This window comes from Hyperoodon ampullatus, assembly GCF_949752795.1.
Source record: "Hyperoodon ampullatus genome assembly, chromosome: 2".
NCBI lineage: Eukaryota > Metazoa > Chordata > Mammalia > Artiodactyla > Ziphiidae > Hyperoodon > Hyperoodon ampullatus.
The window spans coordinates 116985657-117013298 of record NC_136915.1 but is presented as its reverse complement, the minus strand read 5'-3'; the positions used below and the strand labels follow the sequence as shown (position 1 = coordinate 117013298).

At 38.8% G+C, this 27642-nt stretch overlaps 2 protein-coding genes across 2 annotated transcripts in view; one reads left to right on the top strand and one right to left on the bottom strand.

Annotated features, from left to right (window-relative positions):
• LOC307068204 (interferon-activable protein 203-like) overlaps positions 1-10537 on the top strand; it is a 60683-nt gene extending 50146 nt beyond the window's left edge. The window contains exon 12 of the mRNA XM_079725951.1: positions 10109-10537. Within this exon, the coding sequence (XP_079582077.1) occupies positions 10109-10171 (63 nt within the window). The 3' untranslated portion in view covers positions 10172-10537. The remainder of the gene's footprint in view (positions 1-10108) is intronic.
• A 3326-nt stretch (positions 10538-13863) lies between these two features.
• Positions 13864-27642, bottom strand: part of LOC307065264 (myeloid cell nuclear differentiation antigen-like) — a gene marked incomplete at both ends in the record, with an annotated part of 68708 nt that continues 54929 nt past the window's right edge. Inside the window, 1 exon segment of the mRNA XM_079722096.1 lies at positions 13864-13993. Coding sequence (XP_079578222.1) covers positions 13864-13993 — 130 coding nt within the window.

Below are 27642 nucleotides of genomic sequence, written 5' to 3'. Positions count from 1 at the left end.
CCCTTCAGGCCAGCAGAGTTTCTGCTGAAAAATCTGCGTATGGGGATTCCTTTGTATATTATCTTTGCTTTTCCCTTGCTGCTTTTAATATTTTTCTTTGAATTTAAATTTTGTTAGTTTGATTAATATGTGTCTTGGTGTGTTTTTCCTAGGGTTTATCCTGTATGGGACTCTCTCTGCTTTCTGGACTTGGGTGACTATTTCCTTTCCCATGTTAGGGAAGTTTTCGACTATAATTTCTTCAAATATTTTCTCAGACTGTTTCTTTTTCTCTTCTTCTTCTGGGACCCTTATAATGTGAATGTTGGTCCATTTAGTGTTGTCCCAGAGGTCTCTGAGATAGTCTTCAATTCTTTTCTTTTTTTTTCTTTATTATGCTCCTCAGCAGTGATTTCCACCATTTTGTCTTCCAGCTCACTTATTTGTTCTTCTGCCTCAGTTATTCTGTGATTGATTCCTTCTAGTGTATTTTTCATTTCAGTAATTGTGTTGTTCATCTCTCTTTGTTTGTTCTTTATTTCTCCTAGATCTTTGTTAAACGTTTCTTGTATTTTCTCAATCTGTGCCTCCATTCTATTTCCAAGATTCTGGATCATCTTTGCTATCATTACTCTGAATTCTTTTTCAGGTAAATTGTGTATTTCCTCTTCATTTATTTGGTGTTGTAGGTTTTTTACCTTCCTTCTTCATCTGTGACATATTTTTTTGCCATCTCATTTTTTTTTTAATTAGTGGGATGGTGTTCCTGTCTTACTTGCTGTTTGGCCTGAGGCTTCCAAAACTGAAGTTTGTAGGCTGTTGGGTAGAGCTGGGTCTTTGTGCTGAGATGAGGACCTCTGTGAGACCTCAGTTTGATGAATATTCCCTGGGATCTGAGATTCTCTGTTAGTCCAGTGGTTTGGACTTGGAGGTCCCATCGCAGGAGCTTCTACCCGACCCCTGGCTCATAAACCAAGATCCTGCAAACCATGTAGGGTGGCAAAAAAAAAAAGAGAAAGAGAGAGAGAACAATAACAATGTAAAAAATAAAATTGGACCAGAAACTAACAGATATGTTAGAAAGAACATAAAAATAAAAATATAAATGAATTATCAACTGGAAGGTACAACAGTACCACAATAGTAAAAAAAGAAGAGGAGGGAAAAGAAAAAAAATTTAAAAAGGAAAAAAAGAAAAAAAATAGGTGGAAAAGGCCTTGACTGTGGAGGGTAGGGCCGAAGCAAGGGCAAGGTTTGGGCAGTGGCCAGGGCCTATTCTTAGGACCCACAGTGCTGGAAAAGGCTCTGGGAACAGTGGGGGGTGGGGCCTTGGCTCAACCGAACAGAGGTCTCAGAGGGCAGGGGACCTCACCTTGGAGCCCAGTGGGCTTCCTGAGCTCGAGTGGGTGGGGCAAACACCCTCCTCTCCTCTCCTGCTCCTCCCTCCCAGAGGGCACCTCCTGCCTGCCTCTCCTGATCTCCCTGACCTCCCTCCTATGCCCCCAAGGACCCACGTGGCCTGGAGGGGCCTTTGGAGGGCAGGGCATTGGCCTGGGAGCTCAGCAGTCTCCCCGGGCCCAAGTGTGTGAGGCAATCACCCTCCACCCCTCTCCAGCTCCTCCTCCCAGAGGGCCCCTCCCACCTGCCTCTCCTGATCTCCCTGTCCTCAGGGGCACCAATCCTGTCTGGCCTCCCCCTTCAGTCCCCCCACATCCTACCCATTCACTTCGGGGTTCCTCCATCTCCTTGGGTGTCAGGGTCCTCCACCAGCAGCAGGCAGCCTCCCTAGTTGTGGGGAGATGGTAACTCGGTGTCTTCCCATACTGCCATCTTGACTCCACCCCCTTGTAGTCTTTTTAATGATTGCCATTCTGACTGGTGTGAGGTTACACTTTGTTATAGTTTTGATTTGCATTTCTCTAATAATTAGCAATATAGAGCATCTTTTTATGAGTTTGTTGGCCATTATATGTCTTCTTTAGAGAAATGTCTATTTAGGTCCTCTGCCCTTTTTTTTTTTTATTAGTTTCTGCTTTATAACAAAGTGAATCAGTCATACATATACATCTGTTCCCACATCCCTTCCATCTTGTGTCTCCCTCCCTCCCACCCTCCCTATCCCACCCCTCCAGGCAGTCACAAAGCACCGAGCTGATCTCCCTGTGCTATGTGGCTGCTTCCCACTAGCTATCTACCTTACGTTTGGTACTGTATATAGGTCCTTGCCTCTCTCTCGCTTTGTCACAGCTTACCCTTCCCCCTCCTTATATCCTCAAGTCCATTCTCAAGTAGGTCTGTGTCTTTATTCCTGTTTTACCCCTAGGTTCTTCATGACATTTTTTTTTCTTAAATTCCATATATATGTGTTAGCATACGGTATTTGTCTTTCTCTTTCTGACTTACTTCACTCTGTATGACAGACTCTAGGTCTATCCGCCTCATTACAAATAGCTCAATTTTGTTTCTTTTTATGGCTGAGTAATATTCCATTGTATATATGTGCCACATCTTCTTTACCCATTCATCCGATGATGGACACTTAGGTGGTTTCCATCTCCGGGCTATTGTGAATAGAGCTGCAATGAACATTTTGGTACATGTCTCTTTTTGAATTATGGTTTTCTCAAGGTATATGCCTAGTAGTGGGATTGCTGGGTCATATGGTAGTTCTATTTGTAGTTTTTTAAGGAACCTCCATACTGTTCTCCATAGTGGCTGTACCAATTCACATTCCCACCAGCAGTGCAAGAGTGTTACCTTTTCTCCACACCCTCTCCAGCATTTATTGTTTCTAGATTTTTTGATGATGGCCATTCTGACTGGTGTGAGATGATATCTCATTGTAGTTTTGATTTGCATTTCTCTAATGATTAATGATGTTGAGCATTCTTTCATGTGTTTTTTGGCAGTATGTATATCTTCTTTGAAGAAATGTCTATTTAGGTCTTCTGCCCATTTTTGGATTGGGTTGTTTGTTTTTTTGCTATTGAGCTGCATGAGCTGCTTATAAATTTTGGAGATTAATCCTTTGTCAGTTGCTTCATTTGCAAATATTTTCTCCCATTCTGAGAGTTGTCTTTTGGTCTTGTTTATGGTTTCCTTTGCTGTGCAAAAGCTTTGAAGTTTCATTAGGTCCCATTTTTTTATTTTTGTTTTTATTTCCATTTCTCTTGGAGGTGGGTCCAAAAGGATCTTGCTGTGATTTATGTCATGGAGTGTTCTGCCTATGTTTTCCTCTAAGAGTTTGATAGTTTCTGGCCTTACATTTAGGTCTTTAATCCATTTTGAGCTTATTTTTGTGTATAGTGTTAGGGAGTGATCTAATCTCATACTTTTACATGTACCTGTCCAGTTTTCCCAGCACCACTTATTGAAGAGGCTGTCCTTCTCCACTGTACATTCCTGCCTCCTTTATCAAAGATAAGTTGACCATATGTGCGTGGGTTTATCTCTGGGCATTCTGTCCTGTTCCATTGATCTATCTTTCTGTTTTTGTGCCAGTACCACACTGTCTTGATTACTGTAGCTTTGTAGTATAGTCTGAAGTCAGGGAGCCTGATTCCTCCAGCTCCATTTTTCATTCTCAAGATTGCTTTGGCTATTCGGGGTCTTTTGTTTTTCCAAACAAATTTTGAAATTCTTTGTTCTAGTTCTGTGAAAAATGGTAGTTTGATAGGGATTGCATTGAATCTGTAGATTGCTTTGGGTAGTAGAGTCATTTTCACAATATTGATCCTTCCAATCCAGGAACATGGTATATCTCTCCATCTATTTGTATCATCTTTAATTTCTTTCATCAGTGTCTTATAATTTTCTGCATACAGGTCTTTTGTCTCCTTAGGTAGGTTTATTCCTAGATATTTTATTCTTTTTGTTGCAATGGTAAATGGGAGTGTTTCCTCTGCACATTTTTTGATTGGGTTTGTTATTTTGATATTAAGCTGTATGAGCTGTTTTTATATTTTGGAAATTAATCCCTTGTTGGTAGCATCATTTGCCAATATTTTCTCTCAGGCCATAGGTTGTCTTTTTCTTTTGTTTATGGTTTCCTTTGCTATGCAAAAGCTTTAAATTTAATTAGGTCTCATTTGGTTATTTTTGTTTTCATTTCCATTACTCTAGGAGACTGATCCAAAAAAATATTGCTGCAATTTATTTCAAAGAGTGTTCTGTCTATGTTTGTGATAGGTGTTTTATAGTATCCAGTCTTACATTTAGGTACTTAATCCATTCTGAGTTTATTTTTGTATATGGTGTTAGAGAATGTTCTAATTTGATTCTTTTAGATGTAGCTGTCCAGTTTTCCCTGCACCACTTATTGAACAGACTGTCTTTTCTCCATTGTATATTCTTGCCTCCTTTGTCACGATTAATTGACCATAAGTGTGTGGGTTTATTTCTGGGCTTTCTATCTTGTTCCATTGATCTATATGTCTGTTTTTATGGCAGTACCATACTGTTTTGATTACTGTAGCTTTGTAGTAGTCTGAAGTCAGGGAGCGTGATTCCTCCAGCTCTGTTCTTCTTTCTCAAGATTGTTTTGGCTATTTGGAGTCTTTTGTGTTTCTATACAAATAAAAAATTTTTTTTCCAGTTCTTTGAAAAATGCTATTGTAATTTGATAAGGATTGCATTGAATCTGTTGATTGTCTTAGGTAGAATGGTCATTTTAACAATATTGATTATTCTAATCCAAGAACATGATATACCTTTCCATCTGTTTGTGTCATCTTCAATTTCTTTAATCAGCATCTTATAGTTTTCATTTAAGGGTATTTTTAATCATATTGAAGAGAGAAACTTCAGAGAGTTTATCAAAGGGTATGATATCTAAGCTAAATATTGTAGAATTCTTTGAATTTTCAGACCAGGTAGATTATTTAGTAAATTTGGACTTCCTTAAGGCAGATTTGTTTCAAATACTGGCTCTGTCATTTGCTAGGTGACTAATAACTTAAATACTAGGAACCTCTGATTCATCATCTGTAGAATGGAAGAAATACCTTTTATCCCAGAGGATAGTTAACAGAGCTCATTTCAATCTAAATGATCAAGGATTCCCCTGAGAATTTCAGAACACAAAGTTACCTGCCTTTAGTGAGATACACATACTGGTCTACAACAGAGGTGTTTGGTCCTACAGGGCAAATTCCATGGTCTTTGTCAAACTCACATATACACATTCATGTGGGATGGATTCCTGGAACACTAACAAAAGTTAACACAGCCATACCTAGTTTTATTGCACTTCACTTTCTTGTGCTTTCCAGATATTGCATTTTTTTTTTTTTTTTTTACAAATTGAGAAATTGAGGGTTTGTAACAATCCTGTGTAGAGCAAGTCTCCTGGTGCCATTTTTCAAAAACATTTGTCAATTTGAGTCTCTGTGTCATGTTTGGCAAGTCTCATAATATTTCAGCCTTTTTCATTATTCTTATATTTGTCATGGTGATCTGTGATCAGTGATGTTACTATTGAAATCATTTGGAGTGCCATGAACCACACACCCATATAAAATGGTGAATTTCTTTGATAAATGTTATGTGTGCTCTCACTGCTCCACTGATGGGCCATTCCCCCATCTCTCTCTCTCTCCTTGGGCCTTCCTATTCCCTGAGATGAAACAATATTGAGATTAGGCTAATTAATAACCCCACAGAGGCCTCTATGTGTTCAAGTGAAAGGAAGAATCACATATCTCTCAGGTTAAATAAAAAACTAGACATATTTAAGCTTAGTGAGAAAGGCAAAAAAGAGGTCAAAGGCTAGACATCTTGCATTAAATAGACAAGTTGTGAGTGTACAGAAAAACTTTTTAAAGGAATTTTAAAATGTTATGCCAGTGAACCTATGAATAACAAAGCAAAACAGCCTTATTTTTGATATGAAAAAAGTTTTAGTGGTCTGGATAGAAGGTCAAACTAGCTACAATAGTCCCAGAGTAAGGCCCTAACACTTTTCAATTCTATGAAGTCTGAGAGACGTGAGAAATCTGCAGAAGAAAAGTTTGAAGTTAGCAGAAGTTGGTTCATGAGGTTTAAGGAGCCATCTCTATAACATAAAAGTACAAGGTGAAGCAGCGAGTGCTGCTGATGTGGAAGCTGCAGCTAAGTTATACAGAAGATCTAGCAGAGATGACTGATAAAGGTTGCTACACTCAACAACAGATTTTCAGTGAAGATGAAACAGCCTTATATTGGAAGAAGATGCCATCTAGGACTTCCATAGCTAGAGAGGAGAAGTCAGTGCATGGCTTTAAAGCTTTGAAGGATGGACTGACTCTCCTGTTATGGGCTAATGCAGCTGGTGACTAAGTTGAAATCAGTGCTCACTGACCACTCTGAAATTCTGAGGGCCCTTAAGCTTGCTAAATCTACTCTGCCTCTGCTCTTGTAAATGACACAATAAAGCCTGGATGACAGTGCATCTGTTTACAACATGGTTTACTGAATATTTTAAGCCCACTGTTGAGACCTACTACTCAGAAAAAAAAAAAGATTCCTTTTAAAATATTACTGCTCATTGACAATGCATCTGATCACCTAAGAGCACTGATGGAGATGTACAACGAGATTAATATTGTTATCATGCTAACACAACATCCATTCTGCAGCCCAGGGATTATTATTTAAGAAATACATTCACAAGGCTATAGCTGCAGTAGATATGATTCTTCTGATGGATAAGGGCAAAGTCAAGTAAAAGCCTTCTGGAAAGGATTCACCATTCTAGCTGTCATTAAGCACATCCCTATTTCATGGGAAGAGGTCAACATACCAACATGAATGAGAGTTTGAAGGAAATTTGAAGGAAGTTTGATTCCAAGCCTCATGGATGATTTTGAAAGGTTCATGACTTCAGTGGAGGAAGTAACTGTAGATGTGGTAGATATAGCAAATGAACTAGAATTAGAAATGGAGCCTGAAGATGTTACTGAATTGCTGCAATCTCATGATGAAACTTCAATGTATAATGTGCTGCTTCTTATGGGTGAGCAAAAAAAATGGCTTCTTAAGATGGAATCTACTCCTGATGATGATGCTGTGAATACTGTTGAAATGACAACAAAGGATTTAGAATATTACACAAACTTAGTTGATATAGCTATGGCAGGGTTTGAGAAGTTTGGTTCCAATTTTTTTTTTTTTTTTTTTTTTTTTTTTTGCGGTACGCGGGCCTCTCACTGTTGTGGTCTCTCCCGTTGCGGAGCACAGGCTCCGGACGTGCAGGCTCAGCGGCCATGGCTCACGGGCCCAGCAGCTCCGCGGCATGTGGGATCTTCCTGGACCGGGGCACGAACCCGTGTCCCCTGCATCGGCAGGCGGACTCGCTACCACTGCGCCACCAGGGAAGCCCTTGGTTCCAATTTTGAAAGAAGTTCTACTGTGTGTAAAATGCTATTGTGGGTGAGGAAAAAAATTTCTTCTACCCTCCTGGATTCTTCGGCTGGTCTAAGAATTAAATTGACATAAGACAGATTAATAGAAGTAAAGCAAACAAAAGTTTAATAGCATGTATACATGGGAGAGACCCAGAAAAAGTGAGTAACTCGCCAAGATGGCTGAAACCCTCACCTTAAATACCATCTTCAGTTAATGACAAAAGAGGATGTTGGAGGTAGTTGTTTGGGACTTCCACTGGGAAGAAAGACAATTCACATGAAGATGGAAAAACAAATGTTTTGGTAAACAAATGTTTTCTGGGCATGCAGAGAGGATGGGACACAGAGTGGACTCTGATCTCTGGGCCCTGCCAAGTTTTCCTCCACTACACCTATCCCATATTCTTTGCAGATACCTCTGATGAGGCCTTTATTCTGGGAACAGCCCCTTTATCTAAATTCTTTACACAGCTAAAGGGGAGATGAAAAGAAAAACTTACAGACTCTTCTGTTTCTTAAAAATAATCAACATAAATTAATCCTCATGCCAGAAAGACATATTTTGGGGTGGCAAACTTTGTTCCCCTACACTATCAAACAACATTGCATGCTATAGAGAGATTTTCCATGAAAAGGAAGAGTCAATGAATCCAGCAGACTTCATCATTATCTTATTTAAGAAATTGCCACCACCACCCCAACCTTCAGCAACCATCACCTTCATCAGTCGGCAGCCATCCACATCCAGGCAAGATCCTCCTCCATAAAAAAAAAAAAGATTATGACTCACTGAAGATTCAGATGATGGTTAATGTCTTTTTAGCAATAAAGTATTTTTGATTCAGGTATATACATTAATACATTAATTAATGCTACTGCATTAATATGCTACAGTATAGTGTAAACATAAATTTTCTATGTGCTGAGAAAGAAAATAAATTGTGTATCATTTTATTGCAATATTCGCTTTATCACAGTGGTCTGGAACTGAACCCATAATATCTTCAAGGTATGCCTGCACTGGAATGCAAACAGATCAAATACAAAGGCTGACATATCAGGCACTCAGAAATGCACATGCTCTTTTTTTTTTTTTTTTTTTACTTATTACAAACTTTAATTAAAGCCTATTCTCTAATCTGACATTTAAGTGAAATAGTAGATATAAAAAAGGTCTTTACGATTGAGTGTTCTCCCCAAAATCTCTTTTGTGACTGAGGTTGTAAAAAACTCTCAAACTATAATTTTGCTCCCTGCCATTCATCATGATGGTGCTTTTAGTACTCTCTGGATTTCTAGTCTGTGTATAGATGCCTATGTAGGAATAAAGGACATCAAACTTGGAGTACTTAATTGCAATTAATCCCATAGGACCCAATCATTGCACAAAATATGTCGAATCAGCTAATGTCGAATTTGCTTATTACTGAAGATAGTCAATGTGGAACAGAGCTTGCTTGAGTGGATGATATTGATAATTTTGGACATGTGCTAAATATCTTACATAGATTTTCTCATTTAATTTTCAGAATAACCCTATGAAATAGCTACTCTGATGATCCCCCTTTTTTTTAAACATCTTTATTGGAGTATAATTGCTTTACAATGGTGTGTTAGTTTCTGCTTTATAACAAAGTGAATCAGCTATACATATACATATAACCCCATATCTCCTCCCTCTTGTGTCTCCCTCCCACCATCCCTATCCCACCCCTCTAGGTGGTCACAAAGCAGCGGGCTGATCTCCCTGTGCTATGTGGCTGCTTCCCACTAGCTATCAGTTTTACATTTGGTAGTATATATAAGTCCATGCCATTCTCTCACTTCTTCCCAGCTTACCCTTCCCCCTCCCCGTTCCTCAAGTCCATTCTCTATGCCTGCGTCTTTATTCCTGTCCTGCCCCTAGGTTCTTCAGAACCTTTTTTTTTTTTTAAGATTCCATATATATGTGTTAGCATATGGTATTTGTCTTTCTCTTTCTGACTTACTTCACTCTGTATGACAGTCTCTAGGTCCATCCACCTCACTACAAATGACTTAGTTTCATTTCTTTTTATGTCTGAGTAATATTCCATTCTATATATGTGCCACATCTTCTTTATCCATTCATCTGTAGATGGACACTTAGGTTGCTTCCATGACCTGGCTATTGTAAACAGAGCTGCAATGAACATTGTGGTACATGACTCTTTTTGAATTATGGTTTTCTCAGGGTATATGTCTAGTAGTGGGGTTGCTGGGTTGTATGGTAGTTCTAGTTTTCGTTTTTTAAGGAACCTCCATACTGTATCAATTTACATTCCCACCAACATGTACATACTCGTTGATCTTGCCATTACTCAGACTCTCAATGAGATATCCCAATCCTTCCTTCACAGCATGGTGCCAGGAATAACGTTTGCCCCTTCCTTCCACCTTTTATCCCAGTAAGAACTTTCCCTTCAACTCGTGGCATTGAGTACACCTGCTCCTTCCTCTCTCTTGTTCTCTAACAACTCCTGCCTGTCCACATGCGCTCACGCTGTGTGTGAGTGCATATCTCATTTCAGTGTCCCAGCCAAGAATTTGGGGTGGTGGCTCAAAAGACAGGAATTCACTAAAGAAGATAGGTGAGAGTGGGAGAAGAGCCCCTCAGACGGGAAGAGAAAAAGGGATGCAGCCCATAGCAAGGTGACACAGTGTGAGTGAAGGGGGAAATATATAATCAGGGTCATCTCATTGTTTATCTTATCTCTTTCTTCTTCAAGGTCACCAAGGCCAGGAAAAGCAAGGAACAATCATTCAATCCTGAATCTTATATGGAAACCTGATTAGAGCTGTTCTTCTAAAAACCTGGATGTCATTAATATTGATGTTTATGGAACTAAGATCTAAGTACAGAAAAAATAGTATATATGTATACATATGGTTGAAATACCACATTATATATACTAGCCATTAATTCTTAGGAATGGGGTGCTTTTCACTTTTTTAATACATTTCTGTACCATCTCAATGCCTAATTTTGCATCTATAACTTTTATAATTTGGAAAAAATAATAAACATGATTTTTCCTAAAGCCATTCCTCCCTAGGAATCTAATTCATTGCTTAAAAGCAAATAGTCTGTGGGCTGCAAATCAGATAGGGACATTTAAGACCCAAGCAAATTTGGATTTATACTTTGGTTGTGATCTTTACAGAATATAACTCTGGTCAAGAATGAACAGGTTGAACAAGCTGTGCCCTGCTCAAAGAAACCCAAGAGGAAGGCAGAGCAGCTGAAATCCAGTCTGTGCTTCAATTGCCAACCCCTATCCTAGGGAGGAGTTGCTTTAGTCCAAAACAATGATATCTTTTCAGAATTGATCTCCTGGAGGGGCCATAATTGGGTAATTTGTGTACCAAATAAGGCAGCTCCTGATGATTGGCATGAAGTCACTAGTATACGTTGGAAGTAATTCTAGCCCTGTCTGATGTGAAATAACTGGTTCCACTTACTTATTCAGGTACTAACAGGTAAGTAGCTCTGCAGCTATACTTCCTGTTTCTCACATGTGTGGATCCTATGAGGAAGTTGCACCAGGCAAAGACTTGCATTAGGCAAACACTGACGAATAATTAATTTAGTTTAGAGTACAATGGCAGAAAGTAGATAGCTAACACTGAAATTTACAATGTAGTTTTTACATGTATTTTATTGAAGTAGAGTTGATATATAGTGTGTGTTAATTTCTGCTGTACAGCAAACTGCTTCAGCTATACATATGAATGTATTCTTTTTTGTATTCTTTTCCATTATGGTTTATTACAGGATATTGAATATAGTTTCCTTACAGTGTATTTCTTGATCACATATTTGGTACCTGGTGTTTTGCAATTATTTTGTGTCACTTATATTAGCTCTAGAGAGTTGATAGTGTTCTTCTTTTCACTCTCCTAGTAAGAAAAATAAGGGACAGAAGGTAAGATCATGTTCCTAATGATTAGAACAGTTCCATCATAACAAGAATTTCCCTCATGCCACTTTATTGTCAACGCTTCCTCCAATCCAAGCTCCTGGCAACCACTGATATAGTTTCTTAACTTAAACTTTTCCCTTTTCCAGAGTTTCCTAAAATGGAAGTTAAAATGTATATAGCATTTTGAGTCTGACTTCTTTCACTTAATATAGTACATTTAGGATTCATCCATGTAGTTGTGTGTATCAGTTTATTCCTGTTTATTGCTGTGTAGAATTCAATGTGTGGACCCACCAAAGTTTGTTTATCCATTCCCCAAGTGAGGAACAATTAGATTGTTGACACTTTGACATATTTACAAATAAAACTGCCGCAAATATTCCCATGCAGATTTTTGTGTGAACCTGTGTTATCATTTCAATGAATAAAAATCTCGGGGTGAGACTGTTGGTTCATATGGTAAATGTATTTCAAATATATAAGAAATTGCCAAACTGTTTTCTAAGGTGGCTGTAGCATTTTTCATTCCCCTGAGCAATGTGTGAGAATATCAGTTGCTCTGCATCCACCTCAGAGTTTAGCATTGTAGGTGCATGTTAACTTTAAAAAATCAAACAAAGAAACTATCCAACTTTTTTGCCAAGTAGTGTACAACTTAACATCCCTGCCACCATTGTATGACAGTTCTAATTCCTCCTCATCTTCATCAGTCCCTGGTATGGTCAATCATTTTAAATTTTAGTCATTCTAATTGGTGCATAGTGGTATCTCACTGTAGTTTTAATTTGCATTTCCCTAAAGATAAATTAGGTTGAGCATCTTTTTACGTCCTTATTTGCCACCTATGTATTTTTTTTTTTTTTGCCCACCTTAAAACGTCAGCTGTTTGTTTTCATAATACTGAGTTTTGAGAATCCTTTATAAATTCTGGGTACAGGGTCTTTAGTGGCTATGTCACTAGCAAATACTATGTCTCAATCTATGGCTTGCCTTTTCGTGATTTAAAGGTAACTTTTGAAAAGACATGTTCATTTTGGTGAAGTTTAACTTATCAAAAAATTTTCTTATGTAGATTTTTTTAATGCTTGGGGAAAACTCAAAAGAAGAATGTGACACATGAAAATCATAGCAAATTCAAATTTCAGTGTCCACCATACAGTTTTATTGGAACACAAACATGCTCATTCATCTATGGATTGTCTATGGCTCCTTTTGTAGCCAGTGCAAGGTTAAGCATCTGTAACAGAAACTCTAGGGCCCACATAGTTTAAAATATATACTATTTGATGCTTTACAGAAAAATTTTGCCAAGCCCTCTTTTGGAACATCAGTGGTCTTCTAGTACACTTAAACATAAAAAAAGTAAATTTTATATTAACTTCATTTTTCAGATTATCAGTGAGGTTGACAATCTTTTCATGCTATAAATCTTTGATTTCCTGTGAATTTGGTTATTTTTCCTCATCTATATTAACTTGTATAACTACGTATAGTGCCTATTTTCCATTAATCATTATATTCATTCAACAGATATTGAACAACATAATATCCCTGAATATTTACATAGAGCAGAGCCCTGTCCTGGCTGTGGGCTGCAGTGAATGAGAAATACATTTCTATTGTGATAAGATGTTGAGATTTTGGAATTGTTTAACCAGGAATTATCTCATTCTGGCTAACCTGGGTTTGGGAAGGAACCTGTGTACTGCTGCTCTCCGGTAACTCACAATCTGATTGAAGAGGCTGTCTGTATTAGGTATTCTTCAATTAAATCTGTTTAGACCAGTTGATCTGAATTGATCCATTTCATTTCAATTTTTGACCTTAATAACCTGGATGGAGAAAAAATATATATAGTCTGAGATGAAGTTGATCAATTACCCCTTCAATGCTTCCACTGTCCTCCTAAAGTGCATCTTTCTTTTCTTCTCATAAAATTATCTTCTTCCCTTTCTCCCAGTACATTGTTCACTCTTGAATCACTCTCCTGAAGTTAAATCTGGCTTGAGATATACACTCCTACTTAACACGGGCACATATGCCAGTGTCTCAAGTCTCCACCCCACTGTTAAAGAGGGAGACAGCAGCCAGTGCAAACAAAGCTAAGAAATGGTGAAGAGGACCAAGTAGTGGCAGCAAGATGTACTGGTATGAGGGAGAGATGAAAACTCAGCAGTAGGGATTTATCCTGACTCAATTTCCCTGGACTATGGTAGGTGCAAGGAATTGACTTTGAGAAATGTGTCCTCAAGGTATACCTGGTCTGTGTCTACTTTTATATACCTCTTTCAGAATAATTTGTCCAACTTTGGGCAAACCGCCTGCATTAGACTTAGTGTTGAACGGCAAGTGTTCAATAGTCTGTAGGGTTGTGTGGGTACCACAGCATGTGTCTCTGCCTTATGAAGTCCATGTCCTCTTAACTGTGTGTCTAGGATGTGTACTTCCTAAAAGGAAGCTCCTAAGTTCTGTGAGCTGTAAGCGAACTAAATATCAGGGTCTTCCACACCATAACCTCTTCAATAGCACCTGTCCAGTTTGCTGAAAGCAAACACAAAACATTATCCTTTTGGAGAGTTGACTTTCCTCCGTGAAGTTCTCACCTTAATGACACTATGAACTCCAGATTTCAGCTGTAGTTTTTCTCCAGCTTTTGACAACTTGAAGAAAGTAAGTTGAAGTTTATCCCCTCTTTACACTGGATTTTGTCTCTTTTCCAAACACCAATATTTCCATCCTTCCTGTGTTGTCATTTAGGTCATATAATATATGATTCCTCTGTTCTGCTTTCTGCAAAAATAAAATCAACACCCAGCTTTTTGTAATCTGATTAAGGAATGCTACATCAATCAGACATCAGAAGTGCTGGCAACAGCCTCCAGAAAGAGATATAAGGGAAAAATTACAGGTTGAATCTGGCACATATACAGCTAGTAGATGTTAGCAACTTCAAGTAGAGAAGATAGTTATGTATTTCTTAGATCCTATTGCCTCTTATGTCCATCTTTCCAGTCCCAAGCTCCCTTCCCTTAGGAGGCTAGGATGGCCATCTGAGTCAATAATTGATAGGGCCAGTAGTCAGAATAGGCAGGGGAAAGAAATCCCAGAGTTGGAGGACAATTGCTTAAAGCAACAAATCCAAGAGACACATGAGCAAATGATGCAAAACCTATTGAAGAGTCTAAATAAGAGTTAGGAATGAGGAGGAGCACAATGTCACCCCCAAATGTAGCACTTTGACATGTGGAATTTGAGCTAAAGGCAATTAAGAAAGAGCAGACTCAGGAAAACCTTTTTACATCTCCCTAAACCTACCTAAAAGAATTTAGATAGGGGGCCTCTACCAGAAAGAGAGCTATTACCAAAGGTAACTTTTTACATTAGAAAGACTTATCTGCATGGTAGGGCAAACATCTATTTACCAAACATCTGTTCTTCTTATCTTCCTGTGAATTTTCTTCCTCCCCTTTGAAGCCCCAGAACCCTACCCCCTTCTGCTTAGCTCAGGATGGTATATAAGCCTCAGTTGCCTAGCCTTCTTTGAGTCTCATATTTTTTTATGGGGCTCCCATAAGGTTTAAATCAGGGGTCCCCAAGCCCTGGGCTAGGGACCGGTGGTGGTCCCTGGCCTGTTAGGAACCCAGCTGCATAACAGGAAGTGAGTGGCAGGTGAGCAAGTGAAGCTTCATCTGTATTTACAGCCACTCCCCATCGCTCTCGTTACTGCCTGAGTTCCGCCTCCTGTCAGATCAGCTGCAGAATAATAAATGTAATGTGCTTGAATCATCCTGAAACTATCTCCCACCTATGCCCATGGAAAAATTGTCTTCCATAAAACCGGTCCCTGGTGCCAAAAATGTTGGGAACCGCTGGTTTAAATTATAGACATTTCCTGCCACATTGGATTGTTCCAATTACTGATATATCCTGAGCCAATTTCTATTTTGCCTTGTCTCTTTGGATGCAGTTCCATGGAATGCTGATGCCTCCAGCAGAATAAGCCCTCCTACTGAGTCAGCACCCCAGCTTCACCTCCACTCTTCTCACCTTGCTCTCCCCTCTACTTCAGTCTGCATTGCTCAAAATTTTAAGCCACTTTATTTCAGCCAAATTGTTATCAAGCTAAATCAGAACAAATGACATGATGAGGGAAACAGGAAAATTCATAACCAGGGATACAGGACAGGTAATGAAAATGAGGAGCACATTACATGGGAAAGGACATAATGAGTTGGGCCATGAACCAGGTGGGTACTCAGATAACTCAGCCCTAAAATTCTAAAGTCCTAAAGACGTATCAAAACTTCTTCCATGCATACTTTTCTGTCTATAGTAAATGAATTCCTCCTTTCTTATTTTTGTTTACCACCCAATTTTCCAAACTAGAAACTTGGGATAATTGCCTTTTTCTCTCTCTCTTTTACCTTTAATTGTTGGTGAGTGCCTGTGGATCAACCTCCCTAAGCTCCAATCCCTCCTCTTCTACACTGTTGTTTCTGTTTTGCACTTCCTTAAGGCCCTAGTATATATCCTGGAAACTCAGGATCTAAACATAAAAATATAAGCCATGTTGAGAGCGATTTAGATCCATCATGGGGAATACAATTCTTTGGCCAGAAGGGAACTTAAGAGGGCACAAAATCCACACATCTACATCTGTGTTGGACCGGACACCAACCATGAACCATTTTCTCCTTAAAGGCAGCATGGCACAGTAGAAAGAGCATGACTTTTGTAATCAAATAGATGGAGATTAATCCAGGCTCTGCCACTGACTGTCTGTGTATTTTTGGACAAATTATACAGTCTCTCTGATTTGCAATTTCCCTTTTTATAAGATGGAGACAATAAAATTATCTATATCAGGGCACTCTTCTGTAGATTAAATTAGTAAATTAATTTATACAAAAATAATCACTGAGCCCAGGCTCTGTGCCAGTCACCCTTCCATATGCTGGAAATAAAACAGGAAACAAAATAGAAAAATATCTTTACCATTATGGAGTGTACATTCTAGTAGGTAGAGACATGAATAAAATGAGTAAAATGAATAAAACATATAGAATAGAAAGTGATAAGTACAAACCAAATACACTTAGAAAAAGATCTTTTAGGCAGACAAAAACCCAACAGTTACAAATGTCTTTGAAATATGAGTGTCCCTGGAAGCTTGAGGAACTGAGGAGGCCAGTGTGCCTGGAGTGGAATGAGGGAGAAATTTGTGGAAGATAAGGTCAGTGAAGTGATGATTGTCTTGTATGACTATACTAGCCATTTACAGTGGACACTTGTTCTAGTTGGTCAATCCTTGCGCCATGCAGTTTGTTAAATATTTCTTAATATCGCCTATGCTTATAGGTCGGTTAGGAGATAAAGTGTGGAAACTGTCTAGCCAGGGTCTAGAACATGGTGAAGTGAATGAACTGCCAGGAGAGAGCAAGTGGATATTTCTGGAAAATAAATTTTAATTGAAAATCAGGAGTAGAACATTATGGTGGTTAGGAAATAAGATAGATTAAGAATTCAGAAAACAAAAACCAAAATGCAGTGACAAGCAGTTATGTGCAAAATTTAGGGTGAAAGGTATATCTGACGAGGGCTAGGGTTAGAAAGGTTAGGCATGAGAGGGAAGTTGGAACACTTGCACCAAGTGGGAATTTAGTTAAATTATAAGGTGGAATTCTTTTCTTTCCAACTTGAATGTTTCTCCCATATAGTCTTTCTCCTCTCCCATTCTGCAATCTACATCTCAAATTTATTTTCTTTATTTTTTTCTTTTTCCCAAATTAATACCATAAACCTTGGATAATTCTGGTGGTAGAAAAGATATCAGTGGCTCTGTAATGATCTCCCCATTTTAAGTAGAACAAAGATGAGACTCAGTGTGGAGCAGGAAAGGAGACTGAACCTCTATGAAAACATCAGGGGTGATGTAGCTCAGTTTTGTCCTACTGTACACACCTAGAACTGGCGCCATTAATCTCATCTGCATTGCACGGCACAGGGAAAGTATATGAATGGATGCAGTTCCTGGTTCATCATAGCTATTGTTCTCTGACCCTTACAATAGTGGACAAGGCATACTTTCCCACCTCTCTGCCTTTTCTGCTATTTTCATCCCCTATTTGATCATTTTGTCTGAGACAGACCATCCTCCAGAAGGGCTTCTCTGATGATCCTTGCTAGAACAAGAATTCCTTTATTCTGCTTTATTTCAGGATTTCCTCTTTTTACTCTCAAGATTTTCTCAGATATTACTTTACGCTAAAATTGGTGATGAGATGCTTTACTGTTGAAAACACTAACTCTCCACCCTAATGTCTAATTTTGAGACTGTCCCATTACTAAAATATATAATTTACTAAGATTTACTCAGCAAAAGGGGCAAAATGAATTAGAACTTAAATTTCATAGCATTTTTTTACTTGATATATATTGACTTATTGAGATGAGGGAAATAATTTAAAAGTACTGGAGTAGTGGTGTTTGGATTCAGAATTTTCTTTCCTTTTAGTTTCATATTGGAGCTTAAGAATTTTGGCCCAAGGAAAGAAGTTCTTATGCACCCAAATAAATGTTCCTGTTGGTTAAGCCATCACCTCATGTGTGTCAGAAGAAAAAAAAAAAGGAATTATTAACATGCAAGTGGTAGAAAGTTATGGGAGGAAATGCTTACCGACTTGGCCAGTCTTGTTCCCTGGCCATGACAAATGACAGACTGCTTCTCAGGCTTATAAAGCCAAACACTGATGTAAGCACTTCACTCTGGGACTCTAGTCTTGGGATCAGCAATTAACAAAGTAAAGAACAGGATGACTTTGGGAACAGGGATATAACTCCTCCAGGGGTTTGAAATATGGTAAGTTATTGCTTCTTAGTGTTATGACAGTAATTTAGGGCTTGTGTAATTTTATAGTTTCAAAATGTATTGATATATCCAGAATAAAAATACGGCCATGGTGTCAATTATTACTGTATTCGCCAGTGAAAATATGGTTTAAAGTAACTAATAGCAGAAATGCATTCAGATAAACTCCATGATTGATTTGGTATCAGCTTACAAGTTTACACAAACTGAATTACTTTAAAGTTCCCTGTACTATACCATGTTTTACTTCTTTCTTAGAATCTAGGTTAGCTGGTATAATGGTACAATAGAAAGTTGGATTACTTTATTTGGGATAGAAGTTGCCAAGTTACTTACCTTGAATATATTTTGACGTAAAACTTAGATTTTAACAAGCCTTCTCAACCATTCTTCCTTTTGAAATCATTCTACAAGGATACATGTGAGTTGACAACTGTGATTTATTCTGGCTTTCATCTACACTATCGTCTTAGAAAGCCTAGGTAGAGAATATACACTGAGGAGATAAATGTAAATGATGTAAATGATGAATGTAAATGATGATATAAGCACATGATGCTACACTGATATAAATTGTTATCTAGTTTCTAAGGCACTTTACAGAAGGGACTGACTATGTCTTGCATTGTATTTTCCTCTGCTCAGCGAAGTTAGAAGATGTAGGTTTTAGAGATGGCCTCAAGGTGGCAGTAACTACACGTAATTGCCCCAAGTAACCCAAAGCTTTGTGATTTTCTGAGGGTGAGCCGGGAATCTAGAGGGTTGGTGAGCATAGGCTGAAGATATTTAGGAATGTCTTTTGTTTTTTCTCTAAACTGAAGAATTCATTCCTCTCTGTCCAGGATAGCACCAAATTTCCCCTACTGCAATCTTTCCTCCTTTTGCTGTTGTAATGATCCTAGAATTTTATTATCCTGACTAGGTAAAAATGATCCAGTATGGGACAATATTTCAGTAAGAGAATCTGGTTGGAAAGTTATGAATGACTGGTAGCTCTGTACTCCATATAAGAAGTCAGTTAGGTTCCTATTTTGTTTTAAAATTCCATCCTGGAGTATTCTTAGGTCTACTTTGTATGTAGCAAATTTATTTGTGCTCCATGCCACCCTTAACTATTTTCGTAGGAAACCAGTTTTTGTTTTGTTTCCTGTAGGGTTCATCTTTCATCCTTTGTTGAAGGTTCTTTCTGCATAACCAGGCATGTCTGCACACAGAATGCTCTATCAGATTCTTCTCACAACCTCTCCTCATGTGCCATAGAGCAGAGCAGAGCAGAACAGAGGGAACTGTACTCAATATCTTGTAATAACCTATAATGGAAAAATAATCTGAAAAAGAACTGAATCACTTTGTTGTATGCTTGAAACTAACACAACATTGTAAATTATACTTAAATACAAAAAAAAAAAAAAAAAAAAAACCCCAGAGAATGCTGTTCCCTCCACCACAACCCCCCCACCCCCCACCAAATAATGGAAAAGGACATCTTGAGATATGGTATTTTTAAAATCAAGGCTAGAAGTTAGCTTTTCATGAAGACATATAACTTGGCCATAAACCTAGGGCACCCAAGGCAGATGATACAGCTGCACTGTGGTGTCACTGGTGAGGGGCCAGCATGTCATCCACCCATCCATCCACTTACCCATTCAGTAAACATCCCTTGAGTTATCTAATAGGTGACAGGAACTCTTTTAGGTTCTGGTGATAAAGCAGGGAGTTTAAAACACATCCAAGGTTTACAGAGCTTACATTCTAATGAGAGAGGTAGATCTTTTTCTTGACCACAAATTAATGAATTAATAAGCTGAGGTAAGAGTTCCAACTGAAAGGATGATGGTTGTTGCAGAGCATGTGTCAAAGAAACCTAACAACAGCCGGGAGTTAGAGTGGGAGTTGGTCAGCTGAGGCTTCTCTTGAGAAGTGACTTTTGTGCTAAACTCTGAAAATGAACAGGAACGAAAAGTAGCTTCAGTCAGAGGAAACACAGTGTGAAAAAGGCCTGTGGCAGGAGTTTGACTTCCTTGAGGGCTTGAAAGAAAACCAGTGTGGCTGAAGTACAGAGAATCTCTGAAGGGTGGTATGATGCCCTTTGAGAGAAGACAATGTAAGCCCTGTGGAACATGATTAGAATTCTTTGTTTTTATCAGATGTGATTGATCAAAAGGTTTGGGGCCATAGCGTGTTACTAGATTTCATTTTATAGTGAAACTTCTGGATACTATTTGGGAAAAAATGAGTAGCCAGTTTGACTTTGGGGAGAACAACTCTTACCATAGGTCTGGAAGAGATAATAGTAACTTTGATTTGCTTATAAAATGGAAATGGAGGAAAATATACTGAATTTAGAGAGATTTGAGAAGTATTAAGATTTGGTGATAGGTTGGAAATGAAAGGTTAGTGAATAGGCATTGTCAGGGAGGATACTTTAGCTTTATTCAAATAATTTAAGTTACCAGGTGAAATATACATTTATATATAAATATATATATACCTTATACATGTAAATATATATATGTATAGATATAGATATACATTTTGGTATATATGTGTATATATGTACTACTTTTTACTGTATTATATCACAAATATAGAAGGTACACAAATCTTAAGAATAAAGCTCAATAAATTATCAAAAAGTAAATGCAAGATGATATACCATCTTGATCAGCACCCCTGAAGTCCCTTTTTTGCTCCCTCTAAGACTCACACTTAAAGATAGCCATTATCTTGAATTCTAACACCAGAAACTAGTTTTGCCTGTTTTTGAATATAAAAGGAATTTTACAGTGCAAATTATTTTGTCTTTCCTTTTTCAAATGACGTTAGTATAATTTCATCCATGATATAGTTTGTAGCAGTAGTTTGTTCATTTTAATTTCTGTATAACATTTCATGTTTTAGTTTTATACATATATATATATATATATATATATATATATAGTTTTATACATATATATGAGAGAGAGAGTCTACTGTTGATTGTTATTTGGGGCCATTATGAACAGTGCCGCTATGATCACTTAGGTTCATTATAAATATTATGAACATTAAGTATGTCTTTTCATTTATATATACACATATGTATGCAATTATATAAGTATATATATAACATTGTGCATGTGTGTGAATCTTTCTCTCGGCTGTACACCTGTGAATGCAATTACTGGATAGTAAGGCTAGTATATATTGAATTTTAGCAAACAGTTCCCAACTATTTTCTGAAGTCGTGTAGTAATTTGATAATTCTACTTAGTTCACATTTTTTTTTAAAAATCTTATTTACTTAAAAAAATTTGCCATTTTTTAAAGAGTATTTTAATATGCATTTCTCTGATAACTTTTGAGGTTGAGCACTGTTTATGTTTATATGGTTATTGACCATTTGTATACCTTATTTAGCAAGGCGACAATACTTTTTTTTGCCTACTTATCTGGTGGTGTGTCTACCTTTGAAACGTGTGGATGAGAGTTATTTATATTCTGGATACCAGTACTTTGTTTTATATATACACATAAAGTATCAAAAAGTGAACCCCCTGGGTACACTACTATCTCAGTCAATAAATGGAAATGTATCTGTTCTCTCACTTTGTGGCTTGGTTTTCACACTCTTAATGGTACCTTTTGGGGAATTGGATGAATTGACGCTGTGGTAAGCTGTAAACACGCTATCACACCTTGCATTGTGATCATGCAGATACTCATCAGGAGGTGAAGACTCCATATCTTAACCTCTGATTCTGGGTGTAGGCATGTGACCTGCTTTAGCCAATGGGGCATTAGGAAACATGAAGAACAGATGTGAAAACCATGTGTACATTGGAGCTTGCCTTCTCTTGTTTCTGGGAACCTTTCTGCCCTACTGTGAACAAACCTTGTTTAGCATTTAGGTGATGAGACACCACAAGGGGTGAAGCCCCAGTTATCACAGTCTTCCCAGCATCTCAGCTGAAGTCCCAGACGTATGTGTATGAGAAGTCATCTGCCAGTTAAGATTGGAAGAACTGCTCAGACAATCTACAGAATTATAAGAGATAGTAATGTTTGTTTTTTTAAGCCACTAAGCTTTAGGGTGGTTTATTATGCAGTAAAAGTTAACTTATGTGCCCCCCATCTTTTGTACTAGTATTATGATTATTATTATTATATATTTTACCTTTACATGTTATAATCACATACAGTGTCATCATTATCATCATCATCACTGTCACTGTCCTCATCATTGTTGTGGTATTAAACTGTCAATACTCTTTATATTTACCCATGTATTTGCCTTTTAAAGTGTTCTTCATTATTTCAGTAAGTTCTTCTTTCTGTGTGACATTTCTTTCTTCTAGCCTGAAAAATTTCCATTGTTATTTCTTACAGTAGATTTCTGGTCAATATATTCTCCTGGATTTAGTCTGAGAACACCTATGCCAGAGGCAGAATGTCTTTGTGTATCATTATATTCCTGTTCCTGTATCTCTGAAGGTATTTACCTACTGCTACAATATGCTGAAGTAGCTGTAGGTGTGTGTGATCTCAGCGCAAGTTTTGACTCAAGATAATTTTCTTGTATTCCCGAGAGGAAATATTTACATTTTCTCAGCTACCTATGTTTATCTCTTCTGGATTAATGTGCATTTATTTACTTTTAACCCATTGATAAGAAATACAAATGGAAAAAAGAAGCAAAGCTAGTGAAAGAGAGAAGTCAAGCTGAAGTGATTCCTGATGTTTCTGCAGCTCCCAGAAATTATGTCATGAACATGCCCTACTAGAAGTCTCTCATATTAGGTGTGATGGGCAAGTGGAGGGGCCTCAGTCCTTGTAAGAGCATCCTCCATTCACTGTCTTTGTCATGTCCTACATTGGAGCTCTCTGTTCTTTATCGCACAGCATGCAAGTAAAGAGAGCAAGGCTATAATATGAAAGGTATGTCTGGGTAACAAAAAGGGAAATTGCTTCAGATTCATCAGGTTAAACACCTACTGAGCTCCTAATCTCTGCCAGGCTCTGGGCATCTTAACACATTGTTACAGGGTGGATTCTATAAGAAGAAAACTCTGGAATAGACAGTTGTTTTCAGGCAGTATATGTGAGAGTGTTCTCAGGATTAATACCTGCAAGGGAATGACATAGAAGAAGAGGCGAAATTTCAGCTCCAATGCATTACAGCAAAGACCCCAGCAAATCCCACAGGGAGCTCAGGAGATGGGAATACCTTTCAGAGTTGTCATAATTTGGATACAGGAAGGAAGACCTTTATGCACCTGCACTAAGATGAGGTAGCCCTCTTCAGGCAAGAGTGATACCTGGAGAGGGTCTTGGTTTCTATAAGAATGATTACCTTTCCTAAAGAGGAGCAGCAGACAACATATGGGAGACTTACCACAGAATTCACCACAAGCGTGCAATGTCATTCCCTGTGAGGCAGGTATCATATCATTTTATAGATACATGAACTCTGGAAACTGATTATACATACTCTCTTCCTTTTGTCTAGAGCAACTACTTTCTCTGGACAGGGAGACAAGATTCAGGTGTAAGCGGTGCCTTCCAGTCATCAGTAATGGAAATATACATTATCCAGCTATAGGTACGTGGTACAAAGAGAAGAAATCTTGGAGTAGACCTAAGTGAAGCTGACACTTTCCTCAATTGGTTCAAATAGAGTCTGTTTCATGGTCCTCTAATGGATAGTGTCCTCTAATGGATAGACATTTCCTGCACTCCAGGTCCTACTGGAGATTCCACTCAGGAGGTCCTACACTTGGCCTTATATGCCTCTGTTTTTCTCTATTCCCCTTTGAGTTTGGACAGCAACTTGCTTTTCAAAAGTAGCATTTGCTTCTAAAACGACACCCTGATCTCCTATCTCTGTTAATTTGGAAAAACACAAAGAAAATAATTACCTATAATCTTATCACCTAGAGAAAACCATATTTGATATTGGTAAATATCTCTCTAGTGTGATTGTGTGTGTGACTTAATGTTTATTTATCTAATAAGAAACACATTGTATATTTTGTTTGGGACCTTTACCATTTTTGAATCAATTTATCATACTATTCCTCTAAAGCAGTTTTAATATTTATATAGTATTCTCTCGTCTGACTATCACATATTTAATTTAATCAAATCCCTTTTTTTATATTTAAATTATTTCAATTTTTTAGAGTTACAAATGACAAGATATAATTCTTCTATATAAACCTTAGTGGTAGTTCATTATTTCTAAGGGTAAATTCATAAAAGTAGCGTTGATTCTTCTTTTTAATTCTCTCTTTAACTCATTTGTAGGATCTCAGACCTAGGTCACTCCCTTTACTCATATCTAACTTAATCTGTCATTTTATCAAGCACAGGAGCATCTCTAAAAATTTGGGAATGTTTGTGCAGATAATTAAACTCCCTTACTTTTATACCAGAGAAAATTAATATTCAGGACAGTATTGGGTGGAGGAATGAGGACATCTTGTATCCTAATGGAGTCAATAGAAGGACCAGCTTCACCCCTTTGCCTTGTAAGCAATGTCTCAGAGATCTGATGGGCTCTTCACATACAGTAGAAAAGCAAGGATGCAGTTCAGGGAGTCTGCCTCCAAAGCTGGTAATATGGTCTCATCTGAAAGTAGGACATGAAATCTTGCCTATGCACTCTCTTGTCTATCTAGATGATTCTAGATCTCATATCTCTTCCTAACCCCTCTATATTTCTTCTTTGACTCCATCTACCTTGGCTGGCTTTCAGAGGTTTAATATCATGAATGAAGTAATGTTTCCTCAATAGTACCTTCTTTACTCAAGCTGAAGTCTTTCTTCTGTTGCCTTCATCCTGAGTGGAAAAAGATGGTGGCCCAGCAGGAATCCATCAGGCAAGAGCATTGCAGAAAAGCCTGTGACAGGCATGGTTCTGAAAACAATGAAGCCATTTGAATTTGAGACCCAAGAAGGAAAACAATAGATGTTTCACACTGCAGTGGCTATGGAGAGTGCGTTCTTTTATGTAAAACTTTTCAATAAATCGCTGAAGGATAAATTCACTCCAAAAAATTATGATATCAAAATATTATTGGCATAGTTGTTTCTTGGAAGCAAATAGTACCTCCCTTGTGTGTGATGTTGAATCTGACCAACAGATCAGTGTCCCACAGCACATTATCAGAAAACCTGGTGAAACCTCAAAGATCATAAGCTTCAAACTCAGCTGCATAAAACAATTGTGAATAGGCTGTTTGTAGTCCAGAAGGTAATTATATATAATTTTATGTTGATTAAAAGGAATCGTTTATTCTCCTCTATAAGCTTGGAGAGACTTTAGAAATTATTCCTTTCAAAATATTTTTATAGAGTGGACTTTCAAGATGGCAGAGGAGTATGACATGGAGATCACCTTCCTCCCCACAAATACATCAAAAATACATGTACATGTGAAACAACTCCTACCGAACACTACTGAATGCTGGCAGAAGACCTCAGACTTCCCAAAAGACAAGAAAATCCCCACATACCTGGGTAAGGCAAAAGAAAAAAGAAAAAACAGAGACAAAAAAAAATAGGGATGGGACCCGCACCTCTGAGAGGGAGATGTGAAAGAGGAAGTTTCCATACACTAGGAAGCCCTTTCACTGGTGGATATGGGGAGTGGGTTCCAGGGGGGAAGCTTCAGAGCCACCGAGGAGAACGCAGCAACAGGGGTGCAGAGGGCAGTGGAGAGATTCCCACACAGAGGATCGGTGCTGACCAGCGCTCACCAGCCTGAGAGGCTTGTCTGCTCAACCGCCAGGGAGGCTGGGGGCTGGGAGCTGAGGCTTGGGCTTCGGAGGTCAGATCCCAGGGAGAGGACTGGGGTTGGCTGCGTGAACACAGCCTGAAGGGGGCTACTGTGCCACAGCTAGCTGGGAGGGAGTCCGGGATAAAGTCTGGAGCTGCCTAAGAGGCAAGAGACCATTGTTTTGGGGTGTGTGAGGCGGGCGAGAGGATTCCTTCCCTGTCTTCCCACAGAAGGCAGAGCACCACCTAAACAAGCTTCAGAGATGGGCGTGAGCTGCAACTATCAGCATAGACAGCAGAGACGGGCATGAAACGCTGCTGCTGCTGCTGTAGCCACCAAGAATCCTGTGTGCAAGCACAGGTCACTACCCCCCCACACACACACCCCAGGAGCCTGTGCAGCCTGCCACTGCCAGGGTCCCATGATCCAGGAACTACTTCCCGGGTAGAACACACAGTGTGCTTCAGGCTGTTGCAGCGTCACGCTGGCCTGTGCCACTGCAGGCTCACCCCGCATTCCAATTATAACTACTCCCCCCCTGCATGAGTGAGCCAGAGCCCCTTAATCAGCCGCTGCTTTAACCCCATCCTGTCTGGGTGGGAACAGAGGCTGAGGGCAACCTACATGCAGAGGTGGGGCCAAAACCAAAGCTGAATCTCAGGAGCTGTGCGAACAAAAAAGAGAAAGGGAAATCTCTCTGTGCAGCCTCAGGAGCAGTGGCTTAAATCCCCCAGATCAACTTGAGGTACCCTTAATCTGTGGAATACCTGAATAGACAACAAACCAACCCAAAATCGAGGTGGTGGATTTTGGGAGCAACTGTAGACTTGGGGTTTGCTGTCTGCGACTGACTTGTTTCTGATTTTTATGTTTATCTTAGTATAGTTTTTAGCACTTGTTATCATTGGTGGGTTTATTTATTGGTTTGGTTGCTCTCTTCATTTTATTACATTTATATTTTTATTTTAATTATTTTATTTTAATTATTTTCTTTCTCTTTTTTTTTTTTTTTTGTGGTACGTGGGCCTCTCACTGTTGTGGCCTCTCCCGTTGCGGAGCACAGGCTCCGGATGTGCAGGCTCAGTGGCCATGGCTCACGGGCCCAGCCGCTCCGTGGCATGTGGGATGCTCCTGGACTGGGACACGAACCCGTGTCTCCTGCATCGACAGGCGGACTCTCAACCGCTACGCCACCAGGGAAGCCCCTAATTCTTTTCTTTTCTTTTTTTATTTTACTTTTCTTAAATTATTATTATTTTTTCTTTCTTTTTTCTCCCTTTTCTTCTGAGCCATGTGACTGACAGGGTCTTGCTGCTCTGGCCTGGTGTCAGGCCTGAGCCTCTGAGGTGGGAGAGAAGAGTTTAGGACATTGGACCATCAGAGACCTCCTGGCCACACATAATATCAATTGGCAAGAGCTCTCCCAAGGATCACTGTCTCTACTCAAAGACCCAGCTCTACCCAATGGCCAGCAAGCTTCAGTGCTGGACGTCCCATGCCAAACAACTAGCAAGATAGGAACACAAACCCATCCATTAGCAGAGAGGCTGCCTAAAATCATACTAAGGTCACAGACACCCCAAAACACACCACTGGATGTGGTCCTGCCCACCAGAAAGACAAGATCCAGCCTCATCTACCAGAACACAGGCACCAGTTCCCTCCACTAGGAAGCCTACACAAGTCACTGAACCAAACTTACACACTGGG